Source organism: Oratosquilla oratoria, chromosome 43 (genome assembly GCF_046742065.1).
Source record: "Oratosquilla oratoria isolate Oo_2021 chromosome 43, ASM4674206v1, whole genome shotgun sequence".
Lineage (NCBI taxonomy): Eukaryota > Metazoa > Arthropoda > Malacostraca > Stomatopoda > Squillidae > Oratosquilla > Oratosquilla oratoria.
Window position 1 is genome coordinate 14,856,633 of NC_134819.1, and position 21,852 is coordinate 14,878,484.

Below are 21,852 nucleotides of genomic sequence, written 5' to 3' on the forward strand. Positions count from 1 at the left end.
TTTGGTCATATACGGTAATTTCGGGAACATAACCACCGTAAATAAACAGTAAATAAAGCTTTAATGTACTGTATAAAAGAGGGAAATACACGAAAATAAAGATACATGTATTGCTGGACATTGTACATACAGTACATGTACGTATATGTATACACTTTCGCTTAATGACCAATTCGGATAACGACGCCGCGCTGGTCCCAATTGTCGTCGTTAAACGAGGAGTGGTTGTATATATATATATATATATATGTTGAGGTGTGAAGACAGAATGAGTGGTAGGGTGGTGAGTTTTGATGCCAAGAATCCACTGAAGTTTTATTTCTGACGTTTTGTCCAACTAGTTGGACGAAACGTTAGAAATAAAACTTCAACGGATTCTTGGCGTTTAAACTCACCACCCTACCACTCATATATATATATATATATATATATATATATATATATATATATATATATATATATATATATATATATATATATATAGTGTTTGTGCCAACAGTTTTATAGTACTGTTACAGAGACTGATTATAATCGTTGGCATCAATCAGTGTCTATCACTACCCCCTTTCACGCAATATTGAAATCATGAATATTTATGTTCAAACCTTGAACTATGAGAATAAAAACTAAAGATGTTGAATATCAAAATAGCCAAAGCTATTAGCGCAGTTGACTTCGATCAAAATTGTCTACGAGAGAACCTGTTCTATATATATATATATATATATATATATATATATATATATATATATATATATATATATATATATACACACACACACACACAAAGAATCAGCAAAAAGATGCTTGGAAGAAAGCAGAACAGAGACTCCACTTGGTGTCATTTGAAAGAAGACGTGTCTTCCTCAAACACCAAGGGAGTACCAAAAGTTTGAAAGAGGTATATTTGGGGGGTTTGAAGAAGGAAATATTATGCATAGAGGGTTAGAAATGGATAGAGAGCCCAGGTATAGAAATATAATGAGAAATAGATATATCAATGACACATGTTGGATGAATTGATAAGAGTTCAAAAGTGAGTATAAAATAATGAACAAAGAAGTAGCTCTGCTAAGGAAAGCTAATTAGAAGAATAATGAGGAGATACATGACTTAAAAAAGGAATTAAATAAATTAAAGGGAGAAAATGAAAGGTTGAAAAGTAAAGATATAAATAGGAATGAGGCATTAAAAAAGGAGATAAAAGATCAAATGCAGGCAGTGACTGAAAAGGTGGAAGAAAAAATCAAAGAAAATGACTTACAGGAAATAAAGAAACAGTGGAAAGTTGAACAGGAATGTCAAAAAGTATCCTTTAAAGAAATAGTGGAGCAACAGGTCAAGGAGAATGCCAAGGAAACGGTGATCCAAGTGATTAAAGAGAAAGGCAACTTAGGGACACAGTGGACAAAAAAAAAAAAATGCATTTTAATCTATGGCATTAAAAAAGAAAAAGATTGCTATGGAAATTCTGAAATAATTACAAGTGGAAGAACATGGTTTAGATAAAGAAACTGGGGACACTTATAGAATTGGTAGATACTCTAAAGAAAAACAATAAAGGCCACTGAAAGCAAAGCTTAGATCACAAACAATTGCAGAGGAAGTACTATCCAGAACAACAAAATTAGCAAATAGTGAACAATACAAAAATATATGGAAAAAAAAAAAAGTGAAAAAAAAAAAAAAAAAAAAAAAGAGAACTTAGAAACAAAGCAAATGGAAAAAAAATATATATATTTTTCTTTTCTTTTTTTTGAGAGTGGTGGCCTTGAGGCTGAGAAAATGGTATATAAGGAAAAAGGAAACAAAGCAGGCAGAAAAAGATGAGAAAGGAAATAAAAAATAACTTATACCAATATAGATGGAATAACTTCAGGAATGAATGAATGAAATGGTTATCTGGCCTTAGAAAAACCAGACATAATGGGAATAGTGGAAACTAAATTAAAGTGTACTCTACCACCCAACACTGGGACAAGGTTTATACAATTGTTGGACGAAGAATAAAAAGGATAAACAGGGTGGCAGAGTATTAATTTTAACTAATAAAGATTTAAATGTAACAAAAATAACTGAAGGAGAAAATAATGTAGAATAAATTACAATACAAGTTAAAAGCAAATGTATGAAGAGTAGAAAATTTGTAGTGGTGCATGTGTCCCCCAAAACACAGTCCTGGACAGAAAGTGATCATTCCAAAATATTAGATACAAAATATGAATTAACTAATATACTGAAGGACAGAGGAAATATAGTAATTATGGGTGACTTTAATTCAAAAGAAATATGTTGGGAGGAAATGACAATGAAGGGTGAAGAACTTTGGGCCAATGTCCTGCTCGACATGACCATTGAATACACAATGACTCAGTGGATAAGGGAAAATACCAGATACAGAGGTAGTGAAGAACCATCAAGGATGGATTCAATACTATATGACAGAGCCTGAAATTGTTGACAAAACTGATTACAAAACTCCGGTAGGAAAGAGTGACCATGTACTAATAGAATTTAAGTTGAAAGAGCAAATGGATCAAAGTAGAAATGAAAAACATAGAATAGGAAGACTACTGTACAAAACAAATTTTGAGAAACTCAAAAAATTCTTTCGCAAACTGGGAAAACTTCCTAAATGAAGAAACAGGGATGGAAGAGAAATGGAATATACTAAAATAAATTTATGAGGGAGTGAATAATTACATACAATAAAAAAGGAAAGAACATACATAAAAAGCTGGTTCAACAAAAAATGTAGTGAGGCTATGGATAAGAGAAAGCTAGGAAGAATTGGAAAAAAGACAAGAAAACAAGCAAATGGCTAATGTACATCAAACTAAGAAATTATGTAAAAATACGCAGAGATGAAAAGAGAAACTACAAAAAAACAAAATAAAAATAAAAAATAAAATAGAAAATTGCAAGGAAGAACCCAAACTATTTTACAGGTATGTAAAAGGCAAACTGAAGAATAAACAAGAAATAGAAAAGCTGCGCCAGGGTAAATACGATGCAGAACTGGAAATGGCTGAAATTATGAACAACCATTTATCAGTATTCACGATAGAAAACTCACCTAACTGTGAGGAAATGGAGAGAGAGAAATCTCCCTCAATGAGAGAAATAATTGTAACACAGAAGGAAATCAGTGACCAAAGCAAAACCCTTGATGTAAAAAAATCACATGGTCCAGACAGAATTGCAAATTGGATACTGAAAGAATGCATGGAGGAATTAACAGATAAAATATACAATATAATTAAATTCTCACTTCAAGAAGGAAAGGTGCCACAGGACTGGAAGAATGCAAATATTGTACCGATTAATAAGGGAGGAAACAAGGAAGATCCATCAAATTACAGACCGGTCTCCCTGGCAAGCACAGTAGCAAAAATTTGCGAAAAGGTCATCAAAAATAGATGGGTTAAGCATTTGGAAGAAAAAACTATACTTAATCCAAATCAATTTGGATTCAAACAAGGAAGATCATGTACAACAAACTTGATCTGCTTCTACTCGAGATTAATAGATATAATACAAGAGAGAGATGGTTGGGTAGACTGTGCCTTTCTGGACCTACAAAAGACATTTGATAAGGTACCACACAAGAAACTAATAAGGAAAATACGAGTCAATAGGTGGCATCAGAGGAAAATTATTGGATTGGATGAAAGACTTCCTGACTGGGAGGAAAATGAGAGTAGTAATTAGAGATAAATTCTCAAATTGGGAAGAAATGATAAGCAATGTCCTGCAGGGATCAGTACTGGCCCTGATCATGTTTGCCATATACATAAATGACATGGATGAATTTCTTTGCAGACGCAAAAATACTAAAGAAAGTAAGAACGGAGGAGGATTGCAACTCATCACAACAAAACTTGGACAAGATCTGGAAATGGACTCAAAAGTGGGAAGTGAAATTCATTATCAAGAACTGTAGTATAATGAAATTTGGAAAAAGTACAAACAGAATATTGAGAGATTATAAAATTGGTGAAGAAGAGGTCAAAAAAGTAAACTCTGAAAAAGACCTTGGAGTGATGATCAGCAAAGACAAGACACCGGACAAACATATTAATAAAATGGTCGGAGAAACCTACAATTTATTGAGGTCAATAAAATTGGCATTTGTCTATTTGGATGAGGAAATGATTAAAAAAAAAAATTAACTACAGTGATACAAAAACTTGAGTACGCAGCAACACTATGGACACCCAGTACCAAAAAGAATATAAAAAAATTAGAAAGAATACAAAGAGCAACAACAAAACTGGCACCAACTCTTTCCAAAATGACATATGAACAAAGACTGTCCAAATTAGAATTACCAACTCTGGAACAAAGAAGGGAATGAGGAGACCTACTATCTATAGAATTATGAAAGGAATGGAAATCTTAGATATGAATGATTTATTGAAATGGGACAATGGAAAAAGAAGAGTACACAAAAAGAAACTAAAAAATATATAATTACAGAGGAGATCTGGAGGAAAAAAAAAAAAAAAAAAAAAACAGTGATAGATACCTGGAACAAATTATACAAAGAAACAGTGTGTGCAAACACTATTTCAGATTTTAAGAAAAAACTTGATGCTGAAGGATACAAAGACGGGTCACTACGAGCATAGCTCCCTTCCTGTATAATACAACTTGGTAAATACAGAGTCGGATTGACAGTGAAGATTGGAACTCCAGAAAAAAATGCAATTTTCATGGATTTCAGTGACAAGGGAGTACCTGTATTGTATTAGTAGGGAAGGGGAAAGCTTGTGTGGTGTAGTGGGCAGGTGAAATAAAAAGGAGAAGGGAGGCATTATTGAGGAAAATGGATGATAATGAGGAAGGGGAGGAATGGGTCTTGGATGTCAGAAGGGGTGAAACAAAAGGTGTGCAGATGACACAGACGAGGTCGAACAAGTGAGCAGAGGTATTAAAAGTAGGAATATAGATAATAGCAGCTCAATGGAAAGAGGAGATAATTACTTTTATGGATTTAATGAGGGAGGAGATGACCTCTCCCGACTAGTAAGTCTAGAGGAGAAACTAACAAAAATGAACGAAGCATGGGAGGTTAGGTTTAGCAAACTTGCCCTAGTTACACAGGAAGAACTAAGGAAGGAGAATCAAAATCTAAAGAAATAGAGGAATTAAAAAGACAATTAAGAGAAGTAAAGGATGAGAATGAGGAATTAAAGAGGAATAATAAAGAGAATAAAGAGTCCATAGCAAAAGGGGTAAAGGGCTGGAAAAAAAGTCCAAGAGAATAACAAAATTGAGTTTAGAGATATAATGAAACAACAGATGAAAGAACTAAGGACACACTTATTAAAGTTATGAGAGAGAAGGGGATTATTGTAAGAGACTTAGCAGATAAAAAGAAATGTATAATTATATTAGGAATGGAAGAGAAGCATAATCCAAATAGGACTATAAGAGTAAAGGAGAACAAGAAATAGGGAAAGAAACTGATGAAATATATAGGCAAAACCAGACCAATTAAGTTTAAATTCAGGTCACAAAGGACAGCAGAGAATGTCTTATTAAAAACAGGAAAACTAGCAGAAAGTGATCAGAATAAACATGTATAGCTAAAGAGATAAAGAGGAGAGGAAGGGAAAACAAAAAGAATCGAAGCTAAGAAAAAAAAAAAAAACGAGACCAACAGAGTCAAAGAGAAATTCTTTTGGATAGTGGATATGAAAGTGAGGAAATGGTTCATAGCAGAGAAAAACGGAAGGGAAACAGAAAACAGGATGGAGGTAACAGAAAATTAACAAGTGTCTTTCACAAATATAGATGGCTTAATAACAGGCCTGAATGAATTCAATGATTACCTGAAGGTAAAAGAACCTGACATAATGGGAATTGTAGAGGCAAAATTGAAAGGTCCATTACCACCCAACAATGTGAGACATGGCGCATATAATTATTGGATTAGAAACAGAGAAGTAAAACAAGGGGGTGGCATTATGTTCCTAAGGATATAAATGTGAGGAATTTTACATATGGAAAGAATAGTGCAGATGATTATGATGGAAATAGAGTTCAGGGACAAGAAGAGCAGGAAGTTTATGGCAAATTATGTGCCTCCTAAAACGGCTTTGTGGGAAGAGAGAGAACACAAAAATATGTTAGAAGACACAAGGATAACACTAAATAAGACAATGGATGATGGAGGAAGAAGAGTTAAAATGGGTGACTTTAATTGTAAAGAAATCTGCTGGGAAGAAATGGCAGTGAAAGGGGGAGACAACATATAGGGAAATTTACTACTTGATATGATTATAGAACATACAATGACACAATGGATACAAGAGAATACCAGGTATAAAAATGAGGAAGGACCAAAGAGACTGGACCTAATAATCACATTAGAACCTGAAATAGTGGACAAGATTTAATATAAGACACCATTAAGTAAAAGTGACCACATATTAGTTGAACTGTAACTAAAGGAGGAAAATACATGGAAAAAATATAGAAAGGGAAGATTGATGTATGGAAAAACAAATTTTGATAAAATAAGATTTTTTTCAAAAAGCAGACTGGGAAAGGATACACAAGGAGGAAACAACAGTAGAAGAGAAATGGGAAATTTTGACAAAAATTTATAAGGAGTGGAAAAGTATCCTCGAAGACAAAAACAAGAAAAGGATATTGCAGGATCGTAACCGCATATAATGAATAGAATTAGGAAACATTAACGATAAGTACCAATTACTTACGGTAGGCACAGGTCCCATAGAAGAGGTAGGGGCCGGTAGGAGCAATCGCGGAAGCCGGTACGCAAAGGTGTAAGTCTGTTTAGTCGTAATCGTCAACAATGTCTTACGTACCTGTCTCCGGATTGTCTTACCGGCGTCTTATGTGTCAACGTGTAAGTAGTTAAGTATAAGTTATTTTAGTAGGCGATATACTGCTATCCAACTGGAGTGCTCCTAGCAACTGACTACTCTGCTTGACTGGCTGATCCGTTCTGCTGGTGACTTCAACGCCAAGTCATCGGCCTGGTATGTCGACAACCCTGACACAGAGGGCTTGATATACAGTCTCAGTTTGACTCATTGACTATCATGAACAACACACATAATCTACACTCCCTCCTCTCCTGATATCACCTTTTGCTCCACCTGCCTAACCCCAACAACATCTTGGAGAGTGGTCGGAACCCTTGGTTCTGACCACCTTCCAATCATCATCACCACCAAAACAAGAATACACCAATTACAAGAGAGCTAACTGGGAAGTTTTTACTGAAGAGACAGAACAACATTTTGAAACACTTAACAGTACACCAATCACAAACATAAACTATGCTGTTCAGACAAGAGATACATCCCTAGAGGCAACAGAAAATCACACAACCCCAACTTCACACCAGAAATCCAAGGCCTCATTAGACAATGAGACACGCTTAAACACAATACCCCCACACCTATCCCTCAAAACATAGCAGACCAAATACAAACACTAAACACTGTGATTGCCAATAAAATACACAAACAAAAAACACAAAATTGGCAAAACTTTATCAATACACTTGATCACAAAACAAACACCAGCAAATTGTACAAAACACTCAACAGCATTACACTATCCAACAGTAACACTACACGCTCTCACGCAGCAATAATCACAACAACAGACAATCTACCCTCAAATAGACAACAAGCAAACACACTCATAAATCATTTTGCACAGACAAGCCATCTCACTTCTCACCCTGACGACCGACGCACTATTTGACATAAGAAAGACTTTCCCACAGACTCAGACTATACACCCTTCATAGACAGTCAGACAAAACACATAATACATAATCTCAAGCACTCATCTGCCTGTGGCCCTGATAACATAAGTAACATCTACCTAAAACACATTGGACCACAAGGTATACATGCACTCACAAACATTGCAAACTACAGCTATTCACACAACACTATACCCGACATCTGGAAGCATGGTAAAATAATCACCATTCCAAAACCGAACAAAGACCCAACAATCCCAACATCGCACCGTCCAATCACACTTCTCTGCATCCCCTCTAAAGTCATTGAACGCCTAATACTTAAACTTGTCACACCACATACTCCCCTTGCTGACTCACAACATGGTTTTAGGCCACTACACTCCACAAACACTCTTCTGATAAACCTCACACAAAGAATTTTAGATGGCATCAATTCAGATAGGTCCCACCACAGAACACTTCTTATAACATTAGACATTAGTAAAGCTTTTGATGCTATCCCCCGCCACAACCTAACAAATAAAATATATAACACAGACATGCACAATAACACCAAAAGATGGCTGGCCAATTATCTGGCAGGTAGGAATGCTTATGTGTCATATAATGGCCAATCATCGCACATCAGAAACATTAAGAATGGAGTACCATAGGGCTCTGTTCTATCCCCCACACTCTTTAATCTATACATGCATGACTTACCCACACCAGACAACTCAGAAATACAAATCTCTTCCTACGCAGACGACATAACAATCACATGCACACATCGTAACACAGACAAAGCTGCAGAAATAATCCAGCCATACCTTGATACACTCAACACATGGTTCATCACAAACAGACTCAAAATAGCTCCAACCAAATCTACAGCAACACTTCTCACCAACTGGACAAAAGAACACAAATACATACCTCATCTCTACATCAACAACACTCTAATACCACACACAAACGTCTTGGTGTAACATACGATACATCCATGTCTTTCAAACAACACATCACAAACATAAAAAACAAATGCACACCTAGACTTAACGCACTTAAGTCAATCACTGGAACAACATTTGGACAAAACAAAGAAACTAATACAACAATATACAAACAATGCATATGCTCAGCGATGAATTATGCAAATCCTGCATGGGCTCCTAATCTCAGTGAGACACACCACAACACTCTTCAAATCATACAAAACAAAGCCCTAAAAACAATTACAGGCTGCACAAATACAACACCTACAGACCATTTACACCATGAAACAAAAGTCCTCAAAGTCAAGGACCACCTTGACATGAGAGGCACACAAACACTTGCCGCAGCCACCACAAACACATCACACCCGCTACACTACATAGCAGAACACCCACACACACCAAGAAACATTAAAACAACACCCAAAGACCTGTATCACACACAGATACTCTCTTCTCTTCCTCCACAACCACCAAATACCAGCCTCCAGAAACATATTCATAATCATATCACTCACCACTCCATTAACACACTGAAAGACAACACATTGCTGCATGCCAGACCCCCTGATATCCACCCTTCTGAATCCTCTCTCTCACGAAAGGACAAAGTCCACCTGGCCAGACTGCGGTGCGGCCACCACCCAGCACTTCTAAGCTACCAGAAGAGGCTGGATGACCGCATTGTGAACAGCTGCCTAGGATATAATACTTCACCCCATACCATACAACACATAATGGAAGACTGCATTATACACAATCATGCACGCAAACAACACAACATACACTCTATAAAGGATTTGTGGGAAAACCCAGTTTTGGCTGTGGCATTCCTTGGGGAGACGGGACTGCTCGGACAGACAGTCTAGGGAATGACGACAACAACAACTCTTTTTCCACCCATGCTCTCTGACTCACATATTTTTTTACTCTATCCATCCATCCCAAGTCTTTGCTCCATACATTCGCAATCACTCCTTCATAAGACCTACTATTTGAGTTCATCCCCAGATACCCACTTCTCATAACACTTTTCAATCACCCTTGACATTTGTTTTCTTTACTCAATAGTTCACTTATACCTCCACTCCTTCATTCACTTTCACTTGTGACCCCAAATACTTAGAATTCTCTACTTCTCCAGCCTCTAACCTAAAAATTCACATACAATCCACTATCATCACACTTTATACCATCACCTTTTGCTCACATTCACTTTTAGGTTACTCCTCTCATATATCCTTTCAGTCTCAACCACCAGCTGCTTCAGTCTATCCTCAGACTCAGCCAATGTCATCCACAAACAATAACTGGCTTTCCTCTCATTTCCCTTCACTCTCACCCACCAACTCCAAACACCTGTTCGGCATTCACACATTTATTTTCCTTACCAATCAAGGCAACATAACCCTGGTGCAACCTCACTTTCACTTCAGACCATTCACACTCCATTCCTGACCCAAACACAAACTCTAAAAATGTATATATATATATATATTTTTTTTTTACTATTTTTAAGACTTCCACCTGTCCCATATATCTACAAATACATTCCAGAATGCCTCTACCTCAATTCTGTCATATTCCTTGAAATCCATGAAAGCCCAAAGACAAGTCCTTAGGCCCTCCCATGGATCTCTCTAGGAAAAAAAATTGGACTGATGTCTGCAATGTATTAGTGTGGGACTGCTTGTCACTAGATAAAAATAGTATTAGAAAGGAAGCAGTCACTGGTTGTCAGTGTGCCATATGTGAAAAGGTGGAAGAATTACAGTTGAAGCTGCTAGAAAGATATTTTGGACCCAGTCTGGAGACTGTCAGCTCTTGGGGGCTGCACCTCCAGATAGAGGTGAGGGAGTTCATGGGTTTTGAAAATAGGTAGCAGGAGGAGGATTCTGCCGTCCATCTTGCAGAACCACCACAAGCAGGTACCCCTTACAGGTCCCAGAATTGAAAACATTAGCCAAAAGAAATACATGCAAGTACAACCATATTCCTCACCAACTATCTCTAAGGGGTTTTTCCGGATGAACTTATCACATATGTCTACGAAAGTGTTGACTTGATCTACAGAGGGGCATTCTCCATGGCCTCGACAGTGAAGCTTAACATAGCGTGTGTCTTCTTGTTCAACCTCTGAACGATCATAGAAACGACTGGTATTTGTCAAGTCTATCCAAAGACCAATTTTGACCTGTAAATGAAGAAACTATTTTTAGCAAGTCCTATATGATAAACTGATTAAATGAAAAAGAAAACGAGCATGAGTACCAGAAGCTGAGAGAAGTGTGCAAGGTGGTGAAAGATGGAGTAGAGGTAGGAGTGGAAGAGGATTGGGGATATTTCAAGGAGAGATTGATAGGTGTGCAAAGATGGTACGTGAAACAAGGAGGATGGGAAGGAATGGAAGAGAAAGGGTAGTGAGTGGTAGAATGATGAAGTGAAGAAGGTTGCAGAAGAGAAGAAGCAAACATTCAGGGACTGGTTGCAAAGTAGGACAAGAAAACCACATGAGAAGTATGTATGTATATATATATATAAAGGAAAGCAGATATATAATAAGGGAGGAGTATGACAGAAAATTTTGAAAGTAATAATAAGATGTTTTGGAGGGAAGTTAAGAGAGGAAGGGGAGGTGAGTCAAGTAGAGAAGAAAAGGTAATAGGCACAGATGAACAGACATTAACAGAAAAGGAAGCAGTATGGGGAAGATGGGCAGGGTATTTTTGAGTGTTATTAAATGTGGAGGATACGGAGGGATTGGTGGTTGCAGTGGAATAAATATAATAAATAGATAATAATAATAAGAATAAACACATAAATGATGATCATGGGAGAGGAAAATGGAGGAGAAATAAGAAATATAAGGTGTAAGTAGTCTTGAAAATTATGAGAGCAGGTAAGGCACTCGGGTTTGATGGGTGTCATGTGGAGTATCTGAAGAAGGGAGGTACAGTAATAGTGAGGTTATTGTGTATCAAAGGGATGGTAGAGTGCCAAAGGACTGGGGGAATGCCTGTATAGTTCTGTTTACATACATACATATATTAAAGGCTTTCCCCCCAAAAAAATAAAGGCATAGAAACCACTCCCACCCACTCCATCCCCTACATACTCCACTCCCCTCTACCCTCTTCCCTCCTTCTTATCTTGCCACCTCCTGGATGACAAGTCATCCCTGCATCTTGTCAACTGCCCTGGGTTAGAAGCAGTGTTGCAAGACACAAAACATCCACAGCAAGGCTGCTTCATTAAATTGGTGACCCTCCCCATGCAGGAAAGGAGAAAATGGGGAGAAATCCCTTAGGGCTGCATAATTCTATTTCTCATACAAACTCCCTTACTCCCCATCCCCCACCCACTCCCCCTCATGCATCACAGCATCATCCATACACAATACTTCTCCATTCACCCCTATCTTCTGTCTTATCCCATCCTTCCTCAACAGACATTCTCCTCTTTCCCAATGCCCCCTTTACTCCATCCATCCATCTCATCCTAGGTTGCCCCCTCATGTTCACTCCTTCCATCTCTGCCTTCCACACCTCTTTTACTAGTCTTTCTTCACTCATTCTTTCCATGTGTCCAAACCATCCCAATACTCTTTCATCAACCCTATCTCCCAACTCCCTTTCAATCCCATTCTCCTCCTCACCTCCTCTTTTTTCACTCTATCCAGCCTATCTTACTTCTAGGCATTTCATCTTAAACACATTCAAATTCCTTCTCTCTTCCTTTCTTATGTTCCATGTTTCTGCCCCATACAGTGCTGTTGGTACAATCACTCTTTCATACAATCTCCTCTTAGCATCCATTCCCAGATTCTCTCAATCTACATTCTACCTCCATCCACACTCCTCCATTTCCTGCCACATTCGCAACCAAGTATCTAAAACTATCCACTTCCTCCAGTCTCTCTTCCTTAATACTCACTTCCAATCTGCTGCCACTTTCTCCCCTTGTACATCTCATCACCTTACTTTTACCCACATTTATCTTCAGCTTCCTTCTTTTGCACACCTTCCCAAACTCTGTCACTAACTTCCTCAATCCCTCTTCTGATCCTGCTACAAGTGCAGTGTCGTCAGCAAACAACAACTGACCTACTACCTTTGGATTCACCTCTTACACCACCCCATCCATGTATAAATTGAACAGCCAGGGTGACATAACACATCCCCCAATGCTATACCTCAAACCACTCACTCTCTCCATTTCTAATCCTAAAACAAGCTCTACTACTCTCGTAAAAACTCTTGATTGCTTTTAACAGTTTTCCTCCTATCCCTTATATCTGCAATGCCTCCCACATTGCCTTTCCGTCTACCATGTCAGCCTTTTCCAGATCCATAAAAGCCCAAAAAACATCTTTACCTTTTCCTTTAGCTTTTTTGAATATCTGCCTTGCCACAAAAATCTGATCTACACTGTTCCTCACCAATTACTCCCGCTGTTCCTCTCCTAATCTTCTCAATCAAGACCTTCCCGTAAGCCTTCCCAACTACACTTAGCAAGCTAATCCCTCTGAAACTATTACATTCACACTTGTCCCCTTTTCCCTTGTAAAGTGGAACTATCCAGGCACTCCTCCAGTCCCCTGGCATTTTACCCTCTCTTAAACAAACATTAAATAACCTCACCAGCCAGTCCACCATCACTGTACCTCCTTTTTTCAGACATTCTGCAAGGCATCCATCCAGATGAGGTGCCTTACCTGCTCTCATCATCTTAACAGCTGCCTTCACATTTTTCCTTAATTCTCCTCCATTTTTATCACTCATGGTCATTTTCTTAGTGCTTCCCACTGCAACTACCTTTCCCTCCCTATCCTCCTTCACATTTAGCAACTCCCTAAAATACTCTGCCCACCTTCCTCTCACTGCCTTCTCTTCCATTATCATCTATCTTCCTCTCTTAATTTCTTTCAATTTTTTTTTCATTACTTTCAAAATTTTGTCATACTCTTATCCCATTTCACATCTGCTCTCATCTTTGCCTCCTTCATCTTATGCTTTACTTCTCTTGTCTTTACTTTGTACCCCTCATATGATTCCTCATCCTAATTTGTAGCCAATCTATGAAAGCCTGCTTCTTCTATTCAACACTCTTCTTTGCTTCCTCATCCCGCCATTCACTACCCTTCCTTCTATTTTCCTCCTGTCCTCCTTGTTCCACACACCATCTCTGCACACCTTATGAGTCCCTCCTTGAACCATCCCCATTCCTCCTCCACTCCTAGTTCTACTCTATCCTTCACTCCCTCCCACTCCTCTCTCGGCTTCTTCTTATACTCCTTTTCCTCTTCTTTCTCATTTAAGCAGTTCTGTTTAACAATGGAAAAGGGGACAAATGTGAGTGTAGTAGTTTCAGTGGGATAAGTGTGTTAAGAGTAGTTCAGAAGGCATATGAGAGGATTAGGAGAGGAACAGAGTAATTGGTGAGGTATAGTGTAGGTTTTGGGAAGGTTGGCAGTTGCATGGATCAGATTTTGTGGTAAGGCAGATATGTGAGAAAGCTATAGCAAATAATAAGGATGTTTTTTGGGCCTTTATGGATTTGGAAAAGGCTTATGACAGTGTAGACAAAAGGGTACTGTGGGAGGTTCTGAAGATATATGGGATTGAAGGAAAAGCTGTTAAGGATAGTCAAGAGTTTTTACAAGAGTAGTAGAGCCTGTGTTAGTACTGGAAATGGAGAGAGCAAGTGGTTTGAGATAAAGGTGGGACTGTGACAGAAATGTTGCCAAGGCTGTTCAATGTGTATGTGGATGGGGTGATGTGGGAGGTAACTGTAAGGATAATGCACAGGGGACTGGAGAGGTTAAAGGAAATGGTGAAAAGTAGGAGTTGAACCAGTTATTTTTCTGACAACATTGCACCTATGGGAGGGTCAGAGGAGGGATTAAGGGAATTAGTCTTGGGGTTTGGGAGGGTATGTGAAAGGAGAAAGTTCAGGAGATGTACAAGGAGTGAGGATGGCAGCAAGTTGGAAGTAATTCTTAAAGGAGAGAGGCTGGAGGAAGTGGACAGTTTTTGGTATTTGGGGTCACATGTGGCAGGAATGGGGGGAGTGGCAGTGGAAGTAAATTGTAGACAGTGAGAAGCAAGTAAATGCCTTAGGGGATTAAAGTGTCATGAGACATATGCATTTGGGAATGGGTGCAAAGAGGAGACTATATGAAGGGCTGATTGTGCTGATAGCATTGTATGGGGTAGTCTTGAAATTTAAGAGAGGCAGAAAGGAAAAGATGAAATGTCTAGTATGGTAGGGGTTACAAGGTTGAATAAAGTGAGAAATGAGGTGAGGCGGCAAGTGAGGTGGAGATGGCAGATAGGGTTGATAAAAAGAGTATTGGGATGGTTTGGACATGGAAAGAATGAGTGAAGAAAGATTGGTGAAAAAGATGTGGAAGGCAGAGGTGGAGGCAATGAACTGAAGGGGATGACAGAGGATGAGATGGATGGATGTGGTGATTGGGGCATTGAGCAAAAAGGGAATGTCTCTTCAGCAAGGAAGGGAAAAGGCAGGAGATAGGGATGAGTGGAGAATGATACTGTGATGCAAGGGAGTGGTTAGGTATGATATTTTGACACAGCCTGAAGGGATTTCTCCCCATCTTCTCTTTTTCTGCATGAGGGGAAGGAGTAGGGGGGTTGCCAATTAAGTGAAATATCCTTGCTGCATTGCTTCTGACTCAGAGCAGTGGGCAGGATACAGGGATGACCCACTGTCCATGAGGAGCTAAGATGAGAGGGAGGAAAAGGTGGTGGATGGGAGTGAAATAGGTGGGAGTGAGGTGGGTGCTTGCCTTTTGACTTGGCTACCCCCCTTATTAAGAAGAAGATGAAGAAGAGGAAGAAGAAGAAGAGAAAAAAAAAGAGCCCTTGATATATATATCACTAAATCTAATGCAATTTTTAGAATCATGACCTAATAACAGAAAAACAATCACTGACAACATGAGGAACATAAAAAAAAAGGGCGGAGGGGGTAAGGTTTCAATACAAGTTACAATCAATCAATCAACTGCCTCAGGTCTCTTACAGATGACCCATTACTTCCAGGTATCCAGGTAATGCAAGTCACCAGAATGGCTCACAAGTTACTCATGGAAGAGATTATGTATTGATGTCTGGGCCAAGCTAGAGTAGAGCAGTGTAAGATGTGTTTGGTATTTACCTAGTTGTATTTTATGTGAAGGGGAGCTATGCTCGTGGTGTCCCGTCTTTATATCTCATTTTATCTAGACTGTTTTTAAATTCGTGTATCATTTTTGCAAACACCACATTTTCATCTAATCTGTTCCAAACATCTATTCTCCTGTGGGGAAAGCTGTTCTTTTTCAGGTCTCTTCTATAATTGTCTTTCTTGATTTTCTTTCCATGTCCTCTTGTATCTCTATTATCCCATTTTATTAGATCCTCTCTATCAATAATTTCTATGCCTTTCATGATTCTATAGTTATCAAATCTCCTCTCTCTCTTCTTTGCTCTAATGTCTGGAGCTCAAGTTTTGCCAGTCTCTCTTCATATGATTGTTCTGAGAGCATTGGTGCCAATTCCGTAATTGCTCTTTGTATTCTTTCAAGTTTTGTTAAAAAAAAATTGTACTTGGTGACCACGTCATCACTGCATACTCCAATTTTGGTCTTATTAAAGTGACTAGTATTTTCTTCACCATTTCTTCGTCCAGGTATGTAAATGCCACTTTGATTGATCTTATTAAGTTATGTTTCTCCAAAATTTTGTTTATATGTTTCTCAGTGGACATATCAATCATAATAATGACTCCTAGGTCCTTCTCTTTTTCCACTTTTTTAATTTCCTCCCCCAATTTTTATGATCCCACTATTCTTTTTTTTTTTGCTTCTTCCAAATTCCATTATACTACACTTCTTAATGTTGAATTCCATCTCCACTTCCTACTCCATTCCCATACTTTATTGAGATCGCTTTGCAGTGATTCACAATCTTCTTCGGTGTTCACTTTTTTTCACCATTTTTGCATCATCTGCGAAGAAGCTCATATAACTTTCAATCCCTTCATCCTTATCATTAATATATATATATATAGCAAACATTATTGGGGCCAGTACTGTTCCTTGTGGAACTCCACTAATCACCTCATCCCAATTGGAATGTTTGTCTCTGATCACCACTCATTTTCCTTTCATGCAAGAAGTCTTCCATCCACTTAAGTAATTTGCCCAGTATTCCTCCTACAGTTTCTAATTTCTTTAGCAATTTCTTATGTGGCACCTTATCAAAAGCTTTTTTCAGGTCTAGAAAGGCACAATCAGCCCATCCATCTCTTTCCTGTATTATATCTATTAGTCTTGGATAGAAACACATCAGGTTTGTGACACATGACCTTCCTTGTCTAAATCCAAACTACCTTGGATTCAGTACATTGTATTTTTCCAAATGCTTTACCCATCCAATTTTGACCATTCTTTCACAAATTTTTGCTACCATACTTGTAAGGGAGACCAGTCTATAGTCTGTAGGGTCTTCTTTGTTTCTTATATATTGGTACTATATTTGCTCTTTTCCAATCTTCTGGAACTTTTCCTTCCTTCAATGAACTGCTTATTAGGCTATGTAGTTTGCCATTTCATCTGGACCATGCGATTTTCTGATATTGAGATTACTCAAGTGATTATTTCATACTTTGTTACTTCTATTTCTTTCATAGGGGGGACTTTCCCCTCCCACTCATCACCTTTCAGTTGTATATTCTCACTTGTAAACACGGATTTAAAATGCTTGTTCATAATTTCTGCCATTTCTATTACCTCTGTGTATTCTATTCCTCCTTGTCATAGTTTCACTAATTCTTGTTTTGTTTTTCAGTTTGTTTACAAATCTATAAAATAGTTTTGGTTGATCTTAACATTTTTCTATGATATCCTTTTCGTGTTTTTTCTTCTCTGCGCACTTGTACATATTCATTTCTAGAATCAGTATAGATTTTCCTTTTTTTTTTTCTTTCCTCCATTTTAACCAAGCTTTATCCCTTTTGTCTTTTAACTCTACATCTTTTGTTGTACCAATATTTTACATACTCTTTTTCTTGTTTTTGTCTTGGAACATACTTTTCCACTCCTTCCTTATAAATTGTCAAAAAATTTCATTTCTCTTCTACTGTTGTTTCCTCTTTGTATATTCTTTCCCAGTCTGCTTTTTTTGGGGGGAAGAAAAAAAAACAAAAAAAAAAACTCGTTTTATCAAAATTTGCTTTTCCATACATTATTCTTCCCTTTCTATATGGTTCGTTTTTTCTCATGTACTTTTGTTCATTTCGTTCCAGTTCTACTAATATGAGGTCACTTTTAATTACTGGTGTCTTATATTAAATCTTGTCCAATATTTCAGGTTCTGATGTGATTATTAGGTCTAGTCTCGATGGTTCATTTCTATACCTAGTATTCTCTTGTATCCCTTGTGTAATTGTATGTTCTATAATCATATAAAGTAGTACATTTCCCCATAGGTCATCTCCACCCTTCACTGTCACTTCTTCCCAGCAGATTTCTTTACAATTAAAATCACCCATTATAACTCTTCTTCCTCCATCATCCATTATCTTATTTAGTGTTATCCTTGTGTCTTCTAACATATTTTTGTGTTCTCTATCTTCCCATGACGCCATTTTAGGAGGCACATAATTTACCACAAACTTCCTGCTCTTCTTGTCCCTGTACTCTATATCCATCATGATCATTTCCACTCTATTCTTTCCATATGTAACATTCCTCACATTTATATCTCAGTCAGGAACATAACTCCACCACCTTGTTTTATTTCTCTGTTTCTAATCCAATAATTATATGCACCATGTCCTACGCTGTTGGGTGGTAATGGACCTTTTAATTTTGTCTCCACGATTCCCATTATGTCAGGTTCCTTTTCCATCAGGTAATCATTCAGTTCATTCAAGCCTGTTATTAATCCATCTATATTTGTGAAGGACACTTTTAATTTTCTGCTCCCTCAATCCTGTTTGCTGTTTCCCTTCTCTTCTCTCCTATGAACCATTTCCTCACTTTCATATCCACTACTCTCCAATAGAATTTCTCTTTGTCTGACTCTGTTCTGTTCTCGTTTTTTCCCCTAGCTTCGATTCTTTTTGTTTTCTCTTCCTCTCTTTCCTCTTTATTCATCTCTCTTTTTATCCATACCTATTTGTACTGATCGCTTTCTGCTAGTTTTCCTGTTTTTGGTAAGACATTCTCTGCTGTAGTTTGTGACCTGAATTTAACCGTAATTGGTCTGGTCTTGTCTACACTGTATTTCCCATGTCTATATATTTCTTCAATTTCTTTCCCTATTTCCTGTTCACCTTCTTGAAATATTCTTAGTATCCTGTTCACTCTTTCTTTCTCCTCTCTTACTCTTGTAGTCCTATTTGGATTATGTTACTCTTCCATTCCTAACTTGATTATACATTTCTTTTTATCAGCTAATTCTCTCACTATATTCTCCTTCTCTCTCATCACTTTAACTGTGTCCTTAGTGTGTTCCTACATCTGTTGTTTCATTATATCTCTAAATTCTATTTTGTATTTTCCTGAACCTTTTTCCAACCACTTACCTCTTTTTCTATGGACTCTTTATTCTCTTTATTATTATTCTTTAATTCATCATTCTCCTCCTTTACTTCTTTTAACTGTCTTTTTAATTCTACTATTTCTTTATTTAGATTTTGGTTCTCTCTCTTCAGTTCTTCCAATTTATCAACTCTTTGTGTAATCGGCGCAAGTTGACTGAACCTAACCTCCCAATGTTTATTCATTTTTGTTAGTTTTTCCTCTAGACTTGTTAATCGGGGGAGGTTGTCATCCCTCATTAAATCCATAGAAATAATTATAACCACCTTCCATTGCGCTGCTCTTATCTTTATTTCTAATTTTTACATTTTTACTAATTTCTTCAATTTCACCTGTCGTCTGCGCATCTTTTGTTGACATTCCTTCTGACATCTGGGGCCCATTTGTCCCCTTCCTCATTTTCTTCCATTTTCCTCAGTAATCTCTCCCCTTCTCCCACTGGCAGATCGGGGGGGGGGGGGTTATGGGGGGGCTGAAGCAAAAAAAAAAAAACTCCCATTCTCTCTCTCTCTCTCTCTCTTTTTTTTAACTGACCCTCCTTTTAATATACATCTAACATATTTCAGATTTAATTGACATCTGTCCAAAGGCCAAAACCGGACCTGTAAGTATTCATGTGACAGCGTCATGGTGGTATTGGAGTGCAATTGGCTTTCGTTGGTTTCAGTTAGATAGAGCATCGTACAATGGCAATGAATGCTGATTGGTCGAGGTGATCTCATACGATGCAGTAGCGCAATGCTGGGAAAGAGAGATGGAAAAACTTGAAGTGGCAGTTTTATTTTCTGCCATACTTGTATTCTACTTTTCAGGAAGAGCCATGTATGTGCATGTGTATAAAAAAAATTGACCATTGCAATCTAATATTGACCATTTCCTCAATATACCTTTGCAAATAGCTTCAACATGCTTCTAAAATTGTTCACATTTCAAATCCCCCAGCTGATTCGGGTCACTTCATTCGCTATCGCTCGCATCCCACTCACTCATACATAGTTCAGCCACCCCCCCCCCCAAATTATTTTCTGGATCCTCCACTGCCTTCTCCTTTTTCTTCACCTTCCCACTACACCATGATCTTTCCCCTTCCCTACTAATACAACACAGGTACTCCCTCGTCATTGAGATCCACGAAATTTATTTTTTCCTGAGTTCCAATCTTTGCTATCACTTCAACTTACCTACCTTTGTATTTACCTAGTTGTGTGTGTCTGTGTGTATTTACCTAGTTGTATCTTATGGGAAGGGGAGCTATGCTCGTGGTGTCCCGTCTTTATATCTCATTTTATCTAAACTGTTTTTAAATTCATGTATTGTTTTTGCACACACTACTTTCTCATCTAACTTGTTCCAAATGTCTATTACTCTGTGGGGAAAGCTGTTCTTTTTTAGATCTCTTCTATAACTGTCTTTCTTGATTTTCTTTCCGTGTCCTCTTGTATTTCTATCATCCCATTTTATTAGATCCTCTCTATCAATAGTTTCTATGCCTTTCATGATTCTATAAAGAGTTATTAAATCTCCTCTCTTCTTTGCTCTAATGTCTGTAGCTCAAGTTTTGCTAGTCTCTCTTCATATGATACTTTTGAGAGTGTTGGTGCCAATTTTGTAATTGCTCTTTGTATTCTTTCAAGTTTTGTTATACATTTTTTCTGTACTTGGTGGCCACATCGTTGCTGCATATTCCAATCTTGGTCTTATCAAAGTGATTAGTATTTTCTTCATCCAGGTATGTAAATGCCACTTTTATTGTTCTTATTAAATTATAGGTTTCTCCAAAAATCTTGTTTATACGTTTCTCAGGTGATATATTATTCATAATGACTCCCAGGTCCTTCTCATTTTCTACTTTTTTTATTCCTTCTTCTCCAAATTTATATGATCCTACTATTCTTTTTTTGCTTCTTCCAAATTCCATTATACTACACTTCTTAGTATTGAACTCCATCTCCCACTTCCAGCTCCATTCCCATACTTTATTGAGATCACTCTGTAGTGACTCACAATCTTCCTCAGTGTTCACTTTTTTCAACAGTTTTGCATCATCCGCAAAGAAGCTCATACAACTTTCAATTCCTTCATCCATATCATTAATATATATAGCAAACATTATTGGGGCCAGAACTGTTCCTTCTGGAACACCACTTATCATGTCATCCCAATTAGATTGTTTGTCTCTTATCACCACTCTCATTTTTCTTTCTAGCAAAAAGTCTTCCATCCATTTCAGCAGTTTGTCCTGTATTCCTCCTTCAGTTTCTAATTTCTTAAGCAACATCTTATGTGGCACCTTGTCAAAAGCTTTTTTCAGGTCTAGAAATGCACAATCAGCCCATCCATCTCTTTCTTGTATTATATCTATTAGCCTTGAATAGAAACATATTAAGTTTGTGACGCATGATCGTCCTTGTCTGAATCCAAATTGCCTTGGATTAAGTATGTTGTTTTTTTCTAAATGCCTTACCCACCTACTTTTGATAATTCTTTCAAATTTTTGCTATCGTGCTTGTTAG

The 21,852-nt window shown here is 37.6% G+C and overlaps 1 protein-coding gene across 5 annotated transcripts in view; it reads right to left on the reverse strand.

Moving 5' to 3' along the window:
* LOC143022079 (mRNA-capping enzyme-like) overlaps window positions 1-21,852 on the reverse strand; it is a 268,589-nt gene that overhangs the window by 189,658 nt on the left and 57,079 nt on the right. For 4 of the 5 annotated variants that reach the window (XM_076180040.1, XM_076180038.1, XM_076180036.1 and 1 more), the window contains exon 3: window positions 10,732-10,924. In XM_076180040.1, the coding sequence (XP_076036155.1) occupies window positions 10,732-10,924 (193 nt within the window). Of the gene's footprint in view, window positions 1-10,731; window positions 10,925-19,941; window positions 20,081-21,852 lie in introns of all 5 variants that reach the window. The other variant, XM_076180037.1, reaches the window with a different exon arrangement.